Source organism: Notechis scutatus, chromosome 1 (assembly GCF_049901735.1).
Source record: "Notechis scutatus isolate UNSWTSFEM ecotype Mainland chromosome 1, rNotScu1.2, whole genome shotgun sequence".
Taxonomy (NCBI): Eukaryota; Metazoa; Chordata; class Lepidosauria; order Squamata; family Elapidae; genus Notechis; species Notechis scutatus.
The window spans coordinates 76,951,770-76,972,983 of NC_142009.1; the positions used below are offsets into that span (position 1 = coordinate 76,951,770).

The window sequence follows — 21,214 nt, forward strand, 5'->3', positions numbered from 1 at the left end:
TGTGTCACCAAATTTCAAAGGCAGCAGGCCAATCACTGTTTAGGCATTTATTAATATGGAGAAGAGAAGAATAAGGCTTTTATTTCATAATGTGTCATTTTATAAAATATTCTATATCCCTGGAACTTACAGTGCTCATAGGAAACTTTTATAGAAGAAAACAAGAGATACTGCATGTGCCTTGTATTTTAAGATATTGTAAAAAAAAAAAAAAAACCACACAATTGCAGGGAAATCTTATAAAAGATACCTTTCAGCAATAATTGAACACCTGTTTCAAAATTTCCTTCCCTTTCCCAAAGGCTCAATATCTCTGGAATTTCTTTTAGCTCCCTAAATTTTGATCTCTTGACTTGGGAGTAGTAAAAATGTCTGGGTTGCATCTGGTGCATTTCAACAGTTTGTGGAGGATGGGAACATTTAATTTTATGCAGACAATGAAGACGCTGTAGCTCTCAAGTTGTCCTGTGCTCTCACAATAGCAGACTAATGGTGTATGGAGAGATCTGCCTCTCTATTATGAGTTACAACACAACTTAATACTTTTTATCTTCAACAGAGAGTACATAAGAGAAGAAGTATATCAATGGGTTCAAGCTCAAACCTGCCTTATTTGAAAATAATGATGAACAAAAACTTAGCTAAATTTCCCCAAAAAGTGCTTCTTTCAAAATGCAACTAGACTTTTTATGTTTTTCTGGAAGACATTTCACCTCTCATCCAAGAAGCTTCTTCAGCTCTAATCAACTGGTGAACAATAGAAAGGATTTGGTTGACTCAGCCTTCCAACCTTCCAAGGCTGGTAAAATGAGGACCCAGATTGTTAAGGGCAATATCCTGGCTCTCTAAACCACTTAGAGAGAGCTATGAAGCAGTATGAAGCAGTAAATAAGCCTAAGTGCTATTGCTATTTATATTCCCATTATAACCCAGGTGTTTCAATGACAGAGAGTTAACGAGACTCCCCATCAGTTAGTTAGAATTGAAGAAACTTCTTGGATGAGAAATGAAATGTCTTCATGAAAAATCAAGGAAGTCCAGTTATGGGTTGTTTTTTTAAAAAGCACTTTGGGGACAACCATAACTTGGATGTCTGAGAAACTCCATATACAATTATCTAATTGGTTTTGCCTGGAAGAAGTTGAAACAGTGGCGATCAAAACAATCTGGAATGCTATTGACAAAGAATTACACTACCGTCAGCATAAAAGTCAATACAAATTATCAGAGATTTCAGTCAATCAATAAACTACTTACCAAGAAGCTTGGATCAAGGACATTTACATTAGTTATAAAATATGGTCTAATGGGCATAACCTGAATAAAACTAGTGAAGATTCAACCAGACCATCAAACAGTGAATAGCCAGACAGTGGTAATAGATAGGAGCATTGCCAGTGCCCAATAATTAAGAAAGAAAATCCAAAGGAATTGAGTCTTAGATAACACTGTTAGTGTTTAATTTATCTTGTAATAAATTTAGGTTGAAGGTATATAGGCTTTAAAATAAGCTTTTTTGCAGCTCTTCAACTTTAAAGGCATGGTCCAAAAGAATGCAAGAAACACACAAAGTATAGCAATGTAATATGCACACATTTCCATCTAAATAAATACTTGCCAGCTACAAAATACAGATACTTGAAATTCCAACTTTTGAAAGATTCCTTTTTATGTGAAATATGTGATCCAAAAGACAAATGTCACAAGCTCCTGTTTCATATTTTGCAATTAGCTTTTTGTTTATCAGAAACTGGTGTGAGTGGCTTCAAGTCAGATTTACTTTAAAACTTGTGGTTGGTACAAGTTACATTAGCTCCAGTTACACTGATGTTTCTGCAAAAATACCATGTTCCGAGTAATCTCCAATGGTCAAAATTCTCCTCAATTCACACTGAACCTTGGCTACATCATGCTCATACGTGCATTCAAAAAAATTGTAAAATATGCTGAATTTACTGGAACTTATTTGTTTGGGGAGGATTGCCTGCTGCTGTTAGATCTTCCATTAATTGCCTTTGGGGGAAAATCCTTAAGATCTGGAAACCATTTTATTGACACATCAAAGGGATTACTATGGGCAAAGGATTTATTAGGATACCCAAGGCAATTTCTTTCCCAAAACCAAACCAAAAACCCAAATTGAAGGGAACTGTTTCCTGAAGGAAATACAGCTGCCATTGACTGTAGTGGAAAGCCATATTCTTCTCTCCATCAAGTGCCACTTGGCAGCAGCCATTCCATCAGGCTACAGAAGAGAGAAAGACGGAACAGGATTACTCCATTAGCTCAGCGGGAAACCCTACTTTTTATTTATTGACTTCTCTCCTTCAACTGCTTTCTGTTTGGCCTTTAAAAACATTGTAACTAAGAATTAGTGAATGAGATCATTTTTCATTCTTTCCTCCAGATCGCTTCCTCTATTGGAAATAGATCTTTAAATATTAGATGCTTGTGAACAGGGACAGTTTTACTGATATACCAGCCACTTTTGGGGGGGAAGGGGAGAACAAAAGAGAAGATCCATAGAGGTATGCAGGATTTGTTGTTGAAGTTCTTATTATTGTTTTATTAGGAGTGGCCCGATCTGGTATAGAATAGTATATCGTGGTATAATGTTGTTAAAGCTTTCCACCACTTTTGATTAGATAAATTTATATGCTCCTTTGTTTGCAATGATTAATTCCACCTTTACACCTGGAAGACTTTTGAAAACAAATCACTTCAGAGAACAATAAAATTTCTTCACCATTTGAGTTGGGGCAATTATGATTCTGATGAACAATCTAGCAGACACAGAGAGGGTGGCTGCATGATATGTATTTTATAAGATTATGGGCTTATATCTGACAGTCATGACTGTGTGCTTCCTTCGTGACCTGCTCCATAATTTGCATAAAAATACTGATGAAAAACAAACAAATATTTTTTTCTCCATGAAGAATACTACACTGCTTTCTTCCATGGCTCTCCCTGAACATGGCCCTGTTTTATTTATCCAAATATTCAGCTGCTTTAATAAGACAGGATGCACAAGGCCAAGCCGGTAGATAGCCAGCTGTGGTCACTTGTCCAAGAATCATGTCTACATCTAAAGGATCACCAAACTGAGTTGAGTATTGTACAATATAAAAACTCAGTCTATCAAATATATAATTTGGGATAGATTATAAAGAGGAGACAGAAAGACAGACAGAGAGAACGGGGGGGGTTAGTATTTTACATTTTCAACTCACTATTTTTCCCACCTGATAGAGGTTTTTTAAAAGATTTACTTGGAATATTGAAAACACACCAATAGTAGCAACAAAACTGCAATTAATAACAGCATCTGAGGCAAATCTGAATTTGTGTTTAAAATAGGAAGGAAACATACACTGTTTTAAACACGGTCTTTCAGAGCAAGTATTAATGATTGCTGTTTTGAACTTACTCTGACTTTTTTCTCCCCAAAGTTGACATGATTCTATTATTTCCTGATATGATGCTCAATGTAACATGACACTTATTTGAATTTGTATTGCGGATCTTCTAAGGCCGTATCTTTTTTTTTTTCTTTAAGTTTATTTTATATGTTAACAGTATGAACATCAACTAGGATTCAAATTAAAATTAGTAAACAAGAAATAGAAAAGGGATTTGGTCATACATCATGCAATTCACCAAAATCATCTCAATCTTCAGTCCCAAAGATTTCTTAGGATAAACATTTTGCTTCAGTTTTCAGGATCACTCCCAACAATGCTTTCTAGACCCTGATTTGCTAATGAGCAGGCTACCTGATTCTCCAGAATACTATAAGCAACTGTGCTAATGGGAACAGTTATGAACTGTGCAGATCTCAAATTATTTGGGGAATATCTATTTTATTTAGTATTATGCTTTTTGGTCTTTACCAACAAGATGATATTTATATTGGTAGTTTGTAATCCACACAAGCTACTACATGGTGGACAAATATAATAATGTTTTCAATCAGTGCCTTAGAAATAACATGATATCCAAAGAGCAAATTTGTAAAAGAAATTTTTGGATTTCATAACTGAAGCACTGCAATGGCAAATTTTTTTCTCTTGAGAAAACCAAAATATGGACAATTGCCATGTGATTGCAAGATGATCCAAAACTATCCTGTTTTGTCCTCAGCAATTTTTTTTTGCATGTACAAAAATGCCAATTTTGTACTTCAAAAAAGTAATATTGGAAAAGTCATACATTTACAAAACAGTCAGGTTTTCAGCCGTTAGCTTGGATTGAAAATCTAAAGCTAACTTGGAGAACACTAATTATATATTCACATCCAAACTTCTCCCCCAGAATAATTCCACTGTCATTTTTTATGAATGCACATAATTGACCATAATAAAATTTATGCCAGAATCCCAAGTATAGAATTGCAGCCTGAATGTCATACTCGGGTCATTTGAATTTTGCATTGAAGATTTATTAAATTATACTTCTTAAAATAAGGTCAGCAGGAAATTGGTTTATTGTTTTAAAGTACACTTATATATTACTCTGTGACATAAAGTTCATGGCTCCACTAAAATGATAGGAAACCAAACCTCACAGAAACCAAGAAGAAAGTATAATAAATCTAATGTGCTGTGAGGTGCCAAAATTGCCAAAATATAAATTAGACTATTGCAAGTTCTCTACTTGGTCTACTTTTGAAAAGTATCCAGATGTTGCAACTGGTGTAAAATGGGACAGCTAGGTTTCTAATCAGTGATATGATACAGGGAACACATAAAATTAGAATTGAAGGTCATCACTGTTTGGAAATTGTTTATAAGACATGTGATAAGGTGCACTTCCAGAACCCCAAATGGCTTAGGGGCAAGTTATCTGAAGGTTCACACTTACAAATCTGCAGTGGTGACCCTCCTGGTTTCTTTTTTTTAATATGTGTGTGTATGCATGGACAAAGACCCACATTTCAGACATTGTTGATGTCTGTGACTGTGTGGATTAGTCCTATGCAGTTTTCTTGGCACAGTTTTTCTGGAAGTAGTTTGCCGTTGCCTCCTTCCTAGGGCTGACAGAGAATGACCAGCCAAAGGTAACCCAGCTGGCTTCATGCCTAAGGTAGGACAAGAACTCATTTCTCATGGTTTCTAGTCTGAGCTTCATTTGCTATACCAAACTGGCTAGCTGGCTGACGGGCTCGCTGTCTCCCTCTTTCCCTCCTCTCCTGAGGTTAGAGAGTCATTTACCTGACATTCAACTATGTTCCTTCTAAGATAGAGAATGCATTCAGCCCTCACTTTACAAAACAGAACAGAGCAGAACAATGGAGTTGGAAAGGACCTTGAAGGTATTCTAGTCCAACCACTTGCTTAGGCAAGAAACCCTATATCGTTTCAGACAAATGGTTGTCCAATCTCTTCTTGAAAACTTCCAGTGTTGTTCCACTGATTAACTATTCTAGCTGACAGGACATTTCTCCTTAGTTCTAGGTTGCTTCTCTCCTTGATTAGTTTCCACCCATTGCTTCTTGTCCTGCCCTCAGGTGCTTTGGAGAATAGCTTGACTCCCTCTTCTTTGTGGCAACCCATGAGATATTGGGACACTGCTATTATGTCTCCCCTAGTCCTTCTTTTAATTAAACTAGACATATCCAATTCCAGCAACTGTTCTTTATATGTTTTAGCCTCCAGTCCCCTAATCATCTTTGTTGCTCTTCTCTGCACTCCTAGAGTTTCACCATCTTTTTTTACACCATGGTGACCAAAACTGGATGCAGTATTCCAAGTATGGACTTACCAAGGCATTATAAAGTGGCATTAGTACTTCATGTCATCTTGATTCTATCAAGTAAATAGTTTTACTTGACAATCTTTTATTTCTTAATTGTTAATTGTTAAGTGCACTTTTGAATTATCTTTTTTTGTATTCTACGTTTTATTTGCTGTTAGCAGAACCAATTGAATAAAAAGCTACAATAATAAACAAATAATTTGGCAGGTTAATTTATGTATGTGGATACTTTGATTCAGTGTATCATGATAGAGACCAAGAAAAAGGAAAAATAGCTTCTGCCACAATAATGTACATATAGTTACCTGGGCAACGTGGAGTTTTATGTGCTACAGCTGTACCACCAATTGGACGACCATTAGGGGTGACACACCAACAGTAGCCTGTGTAACTGTGGCATTGAACCTGTGAAAAAATGCCAAGAATTTGAAATTATATCTCACGTTTTCTTGAGAAATAGGGTTGATTTTTTTCCAGTTAGTACCTGTATCTGTGGCACCACTACCCTTTAAAAAAAAACTGGACCATCCTTTCTACAGTTTTGCAAAATCCATATATCATATCAAAATCAATAGGCTCATTTGTTTTTTTTTTGGATTATATTAAATGGATGTAGGTTGAAACTTGAATGAGAATAGACAAAAGCTGAACTCCATGATCTGATTGGGGAATCACGAATAATATCTCCAGAGGACATTTACTGACAGCTCATTTAGTCTTTTTTTTCCCCTCCTAACTTGCATGGACAGAAAAATAAAATGATACAATCTGAGTTGATTGTTCAACCAGAGTTGAGTATGTTGAATTTCAAATTAAAACTGAGTCACAACCTTTCTCAAATTAATATATTATGGTGATGTAATATGAATTAGGCTTGTCCATTTGTTTTTTGACAATTTGGGCAATACCAGTAAAGAAGAAATATTTCTTCAAAAAGCTGCAGCTTTAGAACACTTTTCTCTTATTTCCTTTATTTCCAAAAGCACAAATCAATGGTGGAATGAGAATTAGTTTGTTTTAGTGTTTATAGGGTAGGGCAATGAAGACCCAGGCTTTGGTTCACTCCAGACAAAAACATCTCTATGAATGACTTTGGGACAGCTATTCTCCCTCTCAGCCCTTTGTTTCTCAATAGGTTGTTTATATAGAAGAGAGTAGAGTAGAGTAGAGTAGAGTAGAGTAGAGTAGAGTAGAGTAGAATAGAATAGAATAGAATAGAATAGAATAGAATTCTTTATTGGCCAAGTGTGATTGGACACAAAAAGGATTTTGTCTTGGTGCAAATACTCTCAGTGTACATAAAATAAAAAATACATACATTCGTCAAGAGTCAAGAATCATAAGGTACAACACTTAATGATAGTCATAGGGTACAATAAGCAATCAAATCATACTAGGAAACAGTCAATATAAATTGTTAGGATACAAGCAACAAGGTTACAGTCATACAGTCATAAGTGGGAGGAGATGGGTGAAAGGAAGGATGGGAGGATTAATAGTAATAGTAATGCAGACTTAGTAGTAAATAATTAGACAGTGTTGAGGGAATTATTTGTTTAGCAAAGTGATGGCATTTGGGAAAAAATTGTCCTTGTGTCTAGTTGTTCTGGTGTGCAGTGCTCTATAGCGTCGTTTTGAAGGTAGGAGTTGAAACAGTTTATGTCCAGGATTTGAGGGGTCTGTAAACATTTTCAGAGCCTTCTTTTTGACTTATGCAGTATACAGGTCCTCAATGGAAGGCAGGTTGGTAGTAACTGTTTTTTCTGCAGTCCTAATTACCTAATGAGGAGGGAGTGTTTTGCCTTGAGCTCATAAATAACAGGCAGAATATAAATACTTTAAATAAATAAATGCCACTTTTCCATCTATATAATCTGCCCAGAATTACCTTGAGGTAAAATGAGTAGCCTATAAAATTTATAAATAAATAAATAAATACACTACTAAAACTGTCATTGTCATGATCTTTAACTAAGTGAAAAGATGAATCATAGGACAATACTTTTGATTCAAAACACTTCATATGAGCTAACAAAATGCATGCAAAATCCAGGACCCATGACTCCTTGTTCACAAATCACAACCATCTCTTTCTTGTGTTTGTGTACTCTACTAAAGTGTGGAATGGATATTCATCTCAATGCTCACTCGTGCTTGGTTATTTTCTTGCAGACATTTCATTACCAAACTAGGTAACATCATCAGTGCTTGTGGTGTGGGGTTTGTTCCCTGTTTACATACATAACTTGCCCTGACAATGTTGGTGGGGTTGTGATTTTCTTGTTGGTACTTACTTGATTATGGTATTGTTTTCTGCTTGATTTTTTATTTGATATTAATCCCTACTTATCTAGACATAGGCTGCTGGAAAGGATGTGTCCTTTTTACTCCTTATATTATTTGTTTTGAATGATGTGTAAATGTGATATGTCTCTATATATCTGTTAATGGCTGATTTGTCTAAATGTCAAACTTCCAGGAATTCCCTAATGTTTTTGGATGTAGTCTGGGCCAGAATGTTTCCAGAAGAAACTATGGTTGAATCTGTCCATGAGTTGTGAGATTAAGGATTTTCATCATATTTTTTGATTGCAAGTTTGTGTTCATGGATGCCCTCTGCTAATCTTCTGATTGTCTAACCTGAAAAGTAGCTGTTACAGGTCTTTCTATTATGTGTTGTGGATGACTCCTGTTTTTCTTCTTGTTGTGTTACTGTGTCTTTGATTTGATAGAGAACTCATACTAGTTTCTTTTATAGACAACCCACGCTAACCTAGTGCTCCATTACCAAAGTAACAACCCAACTTCCCACAAGAAGAGCTGTGTAAGAACATTATTCAGATAAGTACAAATGTACTTCACCAACACAGAACACAACATAACACAAAAAGAAAAGAGACTATATATTTAACATCTTCCCCAAAAATGTATATCCATGCAACTTTATTAAAAAGTGCCTGACCACTCAACCCATCACAGCACAACCAACACAAGCTATGAAAAGAATAATATTGTTATACATCAAAAACATCTCAAAAATAATCAACAATTACAATCACACAGCATCACTGTAGAATACAAACAAAATTAATACTTCAAAAACACCTTAAAAGACCCAGTAACCCAAGAAGAAGAAAAAATAGAAGTCATCTACAACATACAGGGTAAGGAATGTAACAACTATTATATGGACAGACTGGCAGAAGACTTAACAGGATGCATCCATGAACACCAACAATCATAAGATACAATAAAAATTCTTATTTATGGATCCTATATTCAGGTAAGCAGTGATTAATACCAGCCAAAAAAATCAAGCAGAAAACAATACCCTAATCAAGGAACTACCAAGGAGAAAATTACACTCCCACCAATACTGTCAGAGCAAGCGATTTTATGTAATTTCACAGTCACTAGCATTGATGATGTTGGATTGTGAAACATCTGTAAGCAAACAACCAAGCTCAAAGAGTACCAAGGACTCCACAGTTTGCGCTGTAAAATATGCCTGTGTTTTTTTAACAAGCATTCACTTTTAGCTAAAATAAATAAATAATTCAACAGATGGTAACCCAACTTTCAACAGAATGTCATAACATGTTTGCATTAGTAGAGTTTCTTCCATCCACAATGTAATGAAGTTTCCAGATTTCTATACATCCTCACAATTTTTTTCTGGAGCGTCCTCAAACTTCCAAACTAACTTTTGAGAACATACAGAATACTATTGGGTGGGGGGAAAGGAAGAGACAATCAGAAATAGCAGAAATGTACTAATGCAACATTGGATATCATTGTATATATCTGGCCGAGTTTTTACAACAGTTGCAAGAAATGAGACAGGAAACAGGCGACAATTTCACAATGCTGCTGGAAGTAGCATGAGATCTTCATCTTAACATCCTTTAGAACTCAGGAATTTAACAGTTAGATATCTTCTTATGCACTGTTTTTATTTCAGAAACAACACAGAGCACTTTAGAATCAATCAGTGGTAACTCAGAGTCAGAAAAAAAGAGTTAAGCAGAGAAAGAAATAGTTCAAATGAATAATCAAGAATTGTTTCAATCAACCTGGCTGTAAGTCCCATCATCATTGCATTCTGGGATGAATACTTGCTGGAACTCCTTGCGTGCTTGTTCTTGGGTATATTTCCTCTCTGCCACACATCGTGAAACATCTGAAGAAATGAGATAAAATGTTAATCCCTGCGCAAATGGGAATATCACAAAATCTACCTTTGTTGCAGCAGCATTTTGCTGTTTATGCTGGCTTCCAATGCTTAGTTGAAAGCTATGAATGAACGGGGCTGAAAAATAAAGTGACAGCCACTCACAATATCTTTATTTCCAAGCATGCCCCATGTACCACAAAAGTCATTCTTTAAAAATAAAGGCATTTGTTGAAGCCCATTGCTTTATTTGGAAATCTGTCAAAAAATAAAGATAAAAAGTGATCCAAACAAAAGTGATCCAAACAACATCCTGGAAAACTAAAAGAATGGTGGGAAGCAAACTGACGTTATCATAGACTCTTGGCCACAAGCTCATAATATTTTCGTAAAATGTGCCTATCTGTTCAGAAACATGTATTGTGAATGATATTGGAATTAAACACTTTATTCTAAGTCAACCAAAAACATTTGTTTAAGTACAAAGTAGAGCTCAGAGAATTTTACATTCACGTAACATTCATTTTACATTCTATAATCAATGGATGATTATAGAAATGTGATATGGATGCTACACATTTCCATGTGTAGCTCCACTTAATTGGTATTCCAACAACTTGAACTTGTTTTTGTAATGTCATCAGAAGGAAGTAGAGAAATGAACACAAAGGAATCTTTAAAAGTTTTGTTTTAGAAGAGCCATTTTCAAAAAAACCCTTCAAAGTCACCCCTCGGAGAGCTCTCCTTCCAATTGACTTATTCACATAGGAAACCCGGCCCACAAAAATTAACTCTTTTTACAGGGGCACCAATATACCATGAGCAGAAAATGTGACAAAAGTTGCAAAACTTTTTTAAAAAATGGAAAAAAATGTGACAGCAATGGCAAAAATAATAAATCAATCTCAGGTCTCTAAAACACAGAACTCCACAAACATAGATTTATTGTTTGGGATCTCACCAGTAATTCCAATGGGTAACGCTAACCAAATTACAATTCGGGACTCTCACCTTCTCCTCCTCCCCCCCACTCCCTGTCTTCTGGATTTAAAAAGATGGGATGTGGCATGTGTCATACAGATAAATTGTAGCTATACACTGATTTTTAATTGCTTTTATATTTACTTTTGCTAAATCTATAATTAGATTTCTTTGTAAGCCTTACCTATTGTTTATTTGTTTGTTTATTTGTTTATTTGTTGATTGATTTGATTTGATTTGTCAATCGCTTACAAGATAATAGGTATAACCATAAACATGAGTAAGAATACAGGAAATAGTTATGAATAAATGGGGACAATAGGTCAGGGACAATAGGCGCACTTATGCACACCCCTTACAGACCTCTTAGGAATGGGGTGAGGTCAATAGTGGATAGTTTAAGGGTAAAGGAGTAGGGATTTGAGGATGTAACAACAGAGTCAGGTAGTGCATTCCAGGCATTGACCACTCTGTTGCTGAAGTCGTACTTTCTGCAATCAAATTTGGAGCGGTTTACCTTGAGTTTGTATCTGTGTGCTCTTGTATTGTTGCGGTTGAAGCTGAAGTAGTCATTGACTGGTAGGACATTGTAGCAGATAATTTTGTGTGCTATGCTTAAGTTCAACCGTAGGCGGCATAGTTCAAGGTTGTCCAAGCCCAAATTTTCAAGTATATTATAAATATTATAACCTGGGATACTGTTATTAAAAATGGTGTTCTATGGGGCTCACACATATTTTATTCATTTATGGTTGAAAGCTCAAACATTTTGAAAAATCTAGCTAAAGTGCATTTTAAAAGTTAGGAAAGGCATTTAAATCGTAACAGCTGGAATTTCTCCAGCCCCAACACCAAAAATAGCCACACAAGGCATCTATATATTGTGCACAACAAAAGGAAGCATTAAGTCTGTTTTTTCCTTTGTTTTATGTCTTGGCATGTTTGTATACATAAATACCCTGGGAAACACCGTACAGGTTGCAGACACTTTATTCTGTGTCATATGAGCCAAGGATGGCAACTCAGAACAAACGATTGTCAGCCTACCAGAAAGACCAGACTAAGAATCAACTCCACATGAAGGCTAAGAATACTTTTATTGAGAGTGGCTATAATAATAGAATCTTGCAAGTCTGATTATGCTGTGCTTTCTCCCCTGGTGGAGCAGTTGTTAAAATGCAGTACTGCAGTCTAACTCTGCCCACTGCTAGGAGTTCGATCCTGACCAGCTCAAAGTTGACACAGCCTTCCATCCTTCCAAGGTCAGTTAAATGAGAATCCAGATTGTTGGGGACAATATGCTAACTCTGAAAACTGCTTACAGAGGGCTGTAAAGCATTGTGAAGCGGTATATAACTTTAAGTGCTATTGCTATTTTATCCATGTGAATTAGGGTGGTTTCTATCCGAGCAAGTTTATGCATACTTTTTGCTTTTTTCCCCTGGATTTAAGCTATGTTTTGGTAAGGCTTTGGTAACAGATCTGACCTAACTTTGTCAAGATCATCTTCCTAACTCTCTACAGTCTCTACACTCTCTATTGTCAGCAGCATTGTGAGCTTTGGCTCAAAGAACCAGTGGAGGATTTTGGGAAGGATGTTTTTTTTTTCCTCAGGAGTACCTGACCTTAACTGTTTTTCCCCAAAAAAACTTGGTATTTCCCTTGCCAGCTTCTCCCACTATACTATATATATCAACCCTGAAGCGATTTTGGCTGAAGCCATCTTTGAGTCTTCATGGTTGCCACAAAGTGAAGGGGAAGAAAGGGAGGAAAGAATTTTAGATAGCTTGGCTTGGCCACCAAAACAAAAAGTTTTCTTGTGGGAACCAAGCTCATTCAAACAGGTGGCTGAGAAAAGGAAGAGTGGAGTAACCAGTCAACCTGCTAGCACCACTATTGGACAATGTGACCAATGACCTGGGGGAAAGGGGAACTTTTACTTTTTAATTAGGTGAAAACCGCTGGAACTTTCAGAATCAGTTTTCACCACTTGGGCCAATATGATGTATCCAATAAATGGTTCTTTGAGGAATGTACCTGCTTTGGAGTTCTGCTTTCAATGGGTGCGTTACTTGGAACGCTGACATTATATAATTTATTTCCAATATTTCATTGTGTTGGGAAGAATAAAAATGAGCGTTTAATGACAAATTTCTGCTATTCCAAAAGCTGGGCTTCCTAGCTGCATTAGAAATACCTCTTGATTTGAAAGAGAAAAACATCTCCCAAATGAGGAATTCTTAAAAACACATACCATAACCGGTTTTGTTTTTGCTATATTAGAGAACTCTTCCATTCACACCCAAAACTCTTGCTGTAGTCATTCTATGACTATACTGTGGTTGTTAACAGCTAATATTATTTAAAAAATAAAGTGCAGTGCTCAGCACAGCTTTTGCACCATGTGCCTTAGCCTAAACTCATACGTTTGCTCATGTGCTACTTGCTGACATGTGGTTTTAATGAAGCAAGTGTTTTAACTGAAAATAAATCTCTACTTTCGGTGGACTTCTGTCTTCATTTTTAGTGCAGATGTGGTTTAAATGTCAAAAGGAAAAGCAATCTAAATTCCAACACAGGAAGGTTATGATTATACATTTGCTCAGGAGCAAATTCCACTAAAATGCATTGGGATCTATTCTTCCATAGGATGTAAAATGGATTGCACCAAAGTTTTAGTGCTGATAGAATTATAAACTGTTCTTCTATATGAATTATCACCAAAGGAAGCCAGCTCTCCTCTTTACAGTATATCTAATATTTAGAGTGTATAAAAATCTGGATGTAACTCCAGGCTCTCTTCTATGACTTCTGAAATTGCTAAAACAATACATCTAGCAGAATAGAAATACTGGTGTTCTAAAACTAGGATTAGCAAAACATTGACAATGTTTGGACAATTTAGGCAAATCGTTTTGAAATGCAGGTGTTTATTGACAAAAGAAAAAGAAAATGATTTTTAACTGAAAATATTCCCAATGTTGCATTGGATTCAGTTAGATTCCAGGTTATGAATATGATTCATCATATAAATATAAATGAAGTAAAACACAATGAAGTAACCAAGTTTTCTTGGTTAAGTTAAACCAGCTGATTAAATAAATTTGTCTAAACCATATGCCATGGTGGCGCAGTGGTTAGAATGAAGTATTGCAGGCTAACTCTGCCAACTGCTAGCAGTTCAATCCTGACCAGCTCAAGGTTGACTCAACTTTCCATCCTTCCGAGGTTGGCAAAATGAGGACCCAGATTGTTGGGGGTAACATGCTGACTTTGTAACCTCATTATGACCTCATAATACTGTACATTCTTAAGATTGCCAATTTAACAATCAAGAAACTGTTAGCTTTTTAAATGTTTCCACTAAAATAGAAAAATATTCAGATGGGTAGTTGATAGCAAGTTATTCACTAAGATCATGTTATGGTATGCTATATTAACCAAGTGTTCACCTTTTTTCTTACCTTATGGTTTCAGGTACAGGAAGTCCTCGATTGAAAACCATTCATTTAGGGACCATTTGAATTTACAATGGCACAGAAAAAAGTGGCTTGTGACCATTTTTCAGCTTCCCCGTTGCAACTTCCCCTTGGTCACACAATCAAAATTTGGGCCCTTGGCAACTGGCATGTATTTCTGACAGTTGCATTGTCCTAAAGTCATGGAATCACCATTTGTAACCTTCTCAACCAGCTTCTGATAAGCACAGTCAAAGTGGAAAGCCAGATTCACTTCACAATCTTGTGATTCGGATAACAATTGCAATGATTTGCTTAACAATTGTGGCAAAAAGGGTCATAAAACTCACTTAACAACTGCCTTGCTTAGCAATGGAAATTTGGCATTCAGTTGTAGTCATAAGTCAAGGCCTACCTGTGTTAGTTTTCAATCTTCAAGTAATGGCAATTTAATTTCTTTGTCTGAGCTTGGCTAACAGTGGTTAGTCGAGGTTAATATGTTTAGAAAAATAAGCCAGCTTCAAAGTCACAGTATCTGATGCTTATTTCTCAAAAACTTAGTTCTTCCTACTTTTCACTTTCTTTTTAATAATATACTCAGCTGACAATAAACTAATCTCATCAATTCTACATTGTAAGAATAAAATAAATCCAGCTGCATTGATTTGTTGCTCATAATTTAGCAGTAGAATCTTAGGCAGCAGAACGGATGTAGGGATATGAAATTATAGTTGACTTCTGAGCAGATATATGGGTGAGACTACCAAGATTTATTCAGAGGCATGGAAGATTCCCATGTTGTCCTGTTCTTGCACAAACAGGCCAGGAAATCATGCTGTAGCTTAGCTTTATAGGCCATTTTGATGTTAGATATTTAACCCAGAGAATGTAAAATTAGAAATATGTCTTTTAAACATCCTCATTTAATCACAAGAATATAACCATATGCTGTATGACTAAATTAATTTCAGTAAAAATGTTGCATTGTAAAGAAATTCCATAGCATAATCATGTACAAAATTATTCCCTGTTTGTTCAGCTATTTGTTTGATTAATGTATAATCATATAGTATATGACATTAATTTAACAAATCAAAACAACATTTATCATTCAAGGAAGACTATTTAGAAAATAGTCTGTATGAAATGTTTGAAGCAAAATGTATCCTAAGGCAAGACACAGATGCTTAACTACTCTTGAACCAAACACACAGAATTTATTTAAATCCACAAACCTTTGAACAGATGGTACTAATCTGAAACATACAATCAGTTCACACAATTTGGAGAGTTCTGGGTTTCCTGCCTTTCCTTCACCTCCATGGCTCTTTCCCTTTCTCTCTCTTACATCTTCAGAATAATATTACTTAGACTCCCTCACCTCTATCTTCTGGCTGTTATCTATAAGTAGTAAGACTCTTATTATAGTTCCTCTTCACATCAAAAACCAGGAAGCTGTTAAATTGGTGTTACTTTTTTTTCTTAGAGATAATAACTAGATGTTAGGTTTCCTTATTTTACAGAGTTTACTACTATAGTCTACTAAATGAATTTAAAAATGAAATCCCAACGATCAAATTCAATGGCTTGAGGGGTTAAGATAAGCCACATTTAAAAAAAAAAAAAAACTTGTAAAATTTACACACTTTTCTGCTTATGTAAGCACTCAAGACAGCTCCAGCCACTTCTGCCAATTAAATTGCTTTCTTGCAGCCCAAACCACAATCTGCCAGCTGCTTCCACAATCTGCCATCAGAATAGAAAACTATGCCAGCAAAAGAGCAAAAAGGGAGGAGAAAAAGAGAGGGAGGGAGGGAGATGTCATAGGAAGAACCAAGTCATATTACAACCCAAACCAACCAGATAAAGGAAGATTTTCACAAGGTTTATACCAAATTAGGCAAAAGGGAAGCTTCTCCTTAGTCCTAAACATAGCTCTGTTTTGCTCTGTTGAGATGTAACAAGAACATGGGAGATCAGATCACTTTGGGGCACTGCCACAATCAAAGCCCCCAAAGCACATAGAAGCAAGGAAGTACATGTAGTCCTCAACTTACGACCAAAATTGAGCCCCAAATTTCCATTGCTAAGTGAGACGTTTGTTAAATGAATTTTGCCCCGTTTTATGTCCTTTCTTGCTACATTTGCTAAGTGAATCATGGCAGTTGTTAAATTCACGGTTAAGTGAATCTGGGTTTATCCATTGACTTTGCTTGTCAGAAGGTAGCAAAAGGTGACCCCATGGCCCCATAACACTGCAACGGTCATAAATGTGAGTCAGCCGCCAAGCATCTGAATGTAAATCATATGACCATGGGGATGCTGCCATAGTCATAAGTGTGAAAAATGATCATAAGTCACTTTTTTCAGTCTCGTAAGTTGGGACAGTGCATGGTTATTATATTTTTCTATTTAGATAAGGAAATATCTCTGAAATAATCACTCAATGGATAAATTGACATTTAATTTCAGAAGAACCATTTCCAAATCCTAAAGGAATTAAAAAGGGAGAAACAAGTAGAAATTATTCACTCCAAAAAAGTTGAAAATAATTCAGAATTACTATATTAAACCTTCAGGTGGGAAGAAGAATACTTTATGTAAGATACCACAAAGACAAAGAGATCACCAAGTGTGGCTAACAAACAAACTCAAAGTTGTCATTAAAAAAAAAAGCCCAGATAAGAACATATAGGAACTCTACCAAAGGAAATGAAAGCAAGTGATTAAAAAAAATAAAAAGCACTTTCAGGAGCACATGAGTAAGATCAATTTAGACAAGTAATAAAGCATTTTTAAAATATAACTGGAATAGGAAACAGACCACAGAAGCCACTGGGCTGTTAAATGATGAGGCCATTAAATGTCTCTTAAAAGAAGAAGATAGTAGAAAAGCAGAATAAATTATTTCATTCTGTCTTCACTGTTAAAGATATAAGACAGAAATCTGTGCCTGAGCTGGCTATTTCAGAAGGAACATCTGATGAACTGAGACAAATAAGGGTAACAAGAGTTAAAAGCAAAATGAGAAACTAAAGCTAAATGAATCCCTGGGTTAAGATGGTATCTACTCAAGAAGTCTTAAATAATTCTTAAACATAAGTTAGAAATTTATTTCTCTGAAAATATGCATCTTCTGGGTGGTGCCATTTAAAAAAAGGCTATGAGTAAAAAACAAAACTATAGGCCAGATAATTTAATATCTGTTCTAGAGGAAATGGTCAAAAGTATTATTAAAGGAGAAATAACCAGATTCCTAAAATGTTCCAAAGTCTAATGTCTTCTGCAATACCTATACATGTTAGCACTGTGTCAAAGCCAGACTTGAAAACTGAAAGTTTTCTCGATATAATTTAGGAATCTGCTCATTGTGCAGAAAGGCTAAACTGGATTCTTGCTATTTCCATTCATTGGAGAGGAGAAGGAGCTACGGGCTATATTAATGTTGCTGCCTTGACCACTCAGCAGAAAAAGAAATCTGTTTTATCTCCGTTAGACACGTCTGTTATAAATATTGCTCACAATCGAGACAAGACCCAGTAAGCTGGCAGTGATTGCAGATGTGCGATTTGAAGATGCTTGAGGTGTAAGCTGAAGAGATGCCATTCAGGGACTAAAACCTTTCATCTCAATTCATTATTAACAGCTGGGGGATTCAGTCAGCAGATGGGGGCAGGGATTCCTTGTGATTTCCTATGAACGAGAATATCTCACACACATCCAAACTCTCAAGAATCCTCATAGTGGCAGGCTTAGCGTCAGGTGTTGGCATAGACAAATAGCTACTGGTGCCTCCAACACTGAGTCACTCCAATCACCATCATTAAAGGGAAGCAACCTCACCACAATAGCACATACCACTGGCAGGCAGCTTTGACAGCTGAATTGAACCAGCACACTCATCACCAGTCGTGATTAATTGCCAAACCGAATTCAATGGGCCTGATCATGAGAAGACTGAACACAAATTCCATCCAGAATCCCAGAGAAAGCAAATCTGATATTTGGGGGTGGGGAGGAAGGCATTCAGAAGAAATTCCAGGAACTAATCTGTCCCTCATCAGAGGAAAATTTGTGGAGTGGGTGATTTGTGTTGTGTTTAGTTAATGCTGTTTTTTGAGGTGGCTGAAAGATCCCTTCTACATTTCTTTTTAATGTTTATAAAGCCTGTCACATTTATAGCAGCACCAGGCTGTTTGAAGAATATTTTATTCTTAGAACATTTGAGAACTTCATGATGGGTAGTTTTCTTTATTATTGGAGGAGCAGTGTTTGCCTGTGCCATTATTGTTACTTTTGATTATATGTCTTTATATTACTTGGAAGTTTCCCTGTTTGCCCACATCTTTTTCTTTGAAAAAGTCCAAGGAGGTGAATTTCTTCATGGTGTCTTCCCCTTGGAACTGAATCGAAGAGTAGGAAGCTGAGGAGACTACAAAGCATTGGTCTCTACAATGATAGAAACATCCCGTGTTTTTTTTTTGTTCCTTATGAAATACAAGAATTTGTAACTTTTGTAACCATGTAACTGTCTAAATTCAAATTTCAAAATTTCAAAAGGAAATTATGCATATCAAATTGACTTATAGCTGACAGGGGAAAAAATGAAGGAGAAATGTTTGGCCTAACCCCATCTTCATTTTCTCTTATCAAATCTAGCACTTTTGCTCATTTCACAACCAGTGCACCAGGGAGCACAGCATTTATCTACTACAAAAAGATTTATTTCACTTTTATCCAGGGTTGGGGATGCTACCGGTTTGGCCCAGTTCTATAGAACCTGTAGTTGCGAAGAGCAGCTGACACCGAACCGGTTTGGTGTTTGGCCCACCCGCCTGCTGTCTAGGCTGTCCTTTATTCCCTGCTTTTCCCTCCTCAGCTGCTTTGTGCAGCACAGCTGAGGTTGAAAAAGCAGGAAACAAGAGGATTTTCAAGGTGGCACAGCTGATGAGTTCTTGCAAACGCTGCACACACAATTGTCCCCAGTTCGGAGAACCGGCAAATCGCTCCACTGGCTGGCCCCACCCCTCCCTGCCCACTCACTCCTTACCAGGCATGCAAGCCATCCAACGTGCCTGGTTTGGTAAGTTGCTATTTTTCCTTTTTTTCCCCGACCATCAGCTGTTCTGCTCTGCCAGGAGATTTAGATTAGCTAGAAAGCAGGAAATCCTTGGGTTTCTTGCTTTCTTGCTAAACTAAAAGCAGAGCCAAACTTTCCTTAGTACTGAAGCTTTTCAGTGCAGACTCAGGTAGCCGATTGCAGATAGATAGATCTCTAAGTTAATCTGTGATTCTGTGAGCAACTCAATCTGCCTGCCTGCTTTGCCTGCTTTTGGGTAAATGTTGCTCTTTTTTTATAAAAAAAGCAATATTTACATAAATATTTATAATATTTACATACCAGCCATGCCCACCCAGTCACATGACCACCACACCACACCCACAAATTAGGCCACACCCACAGAACCGGTTGTTAAGAAATTTGAATCCCACCCCTGCTTTTATCATATAATAAGAAAGACCTTCAGTTGGTGAAATGTGCTGCAATGTGTGAGGTTCTGAAACCAGCACAACTCGGCTGGAAAATGCATGTTTGAGTGGTCTCCAATAAGTTTCAAATAACAGAGCCTTCAAAACTTCAAAAGGTTATTAGAGTTACCAAAATCTGGAAAAATAATAGGAAAAGAATTATTAATAACACCAGACAGTTGAAGGAAAAAAGAGCGTTGGAACGATATCTGAAGGAAGAACAGAAAGAAAGCTTACTGAATACCAGACAGACCAAACTGGCATATAAGAAGGACCAAATGAAGAACAGAAAAAGAGAATTAGAATTAGAAGAACTTTATCGTCATTGTACAGGTACAATGAAACTGTGGATGCACCCCAGCAACTGTTTGCAATACAATAAAACCAAAGCACTTAAAAATGAAGATAAGAAAGATAGAGTACCCACGTCTCCATTTGCAATTTGAGAGTACAATATCTACAAATTTTAGTACAAAATGTACATCCAACATTGACTGTAATGCTTAGCCGAGTATAATACACAAGAGATGGATTGTACTGTAATATGTTATTATACATCTGAATGGGGTATTGAGATTTCACATCTTTTCCCATCTTAATAAGGTAGTGACTTCGTGTTTATTTGCGGTTTGGATGGCCCAGGGAAAGAAAGCATTTGTTAGTCTTTTGGTGTGGGATTTTATTGACCTAAAATGCTGTCCAGACAACAGCAGGTCAAAAAGATAATGGCCAGGGTGTGAGAGGTCTAATATAATGGCCTTGATTCTGCTTTGGCAGCGGGACCTGCCAGTCTTCCCGGGAGGGCAGAGGGCAACCAATGATCTTTTGAGGTGTTTTTAACACCCTCTGTACAGTTTACCTATCCTCAGCTGTGGAGCCTGCATACTACACACCCAGACAATATGTCAGAGTGCTCTCCACAGAAGCTTTATAGAAAGCCAGCAACAGCTTCTTATCCAGATTGTTCTTCCTGAGAACCCATTGGAAGTGCAGCCACTGCTGAGCCTTCTTCACTATGGCCTTGGTGTTAGGGGACCAGGAGATACCAACTGAAATATGGATGCCAAGGAATCTGATCATAGGGACAGTTTCCACTCGTTCTCTGTTGATGATGAGTGGGGTGTGGTCCTGTCCATGTCTCCTGAAGTCCATAATCAGTTCTTTGGTTTTATGGAAATTCAGTGACAGATTGTTCTGTGAACACCAGATAGACAGGTTCTCTACTTCTGCCCTATATGCTGTCTCATCCTCTCCGGAGATGAGACCAATCATGGTCATGTCATCCGCAAACTTTATGATGGTGTTTGTTGCGTGGCTT

General features: G+C 36.7%; 1 protein-coding gene across 7 annotated transcripts in view; it reads right to left on the reverse strand.

The window, feature by feature from the left end:
- SMOC2 (SPARC related modular calcium binding 2) overlaps nucleotides 1–21,214 on the reverse strand; it is a 135,702-nt gene that overhangs the window by 70,344 nt on the left and 44,144 nt on the right. For all 7 annotated transcript variants that reach the window (XM_087968435.1, XM_026669509.2, XM_026669508.2 and 4 more), the window contains exons 3-4: nucleotides 9,831–9,937; nucleotides 6,063–6,162 (exon numbers count right to left, since the gene is read on the reverse strand). In XM_087968435.1, coding sequence (XP_087824561.1) covers nucleotides 6,063–6,162; nucleotides 9,831–9,937 — 207 coding nt within the window. The remainder of the gene's footprint in view (nucleotides 1–6,062; nucleotides 6,163–9,830; nucleotides 9,938–21,214) is intronic.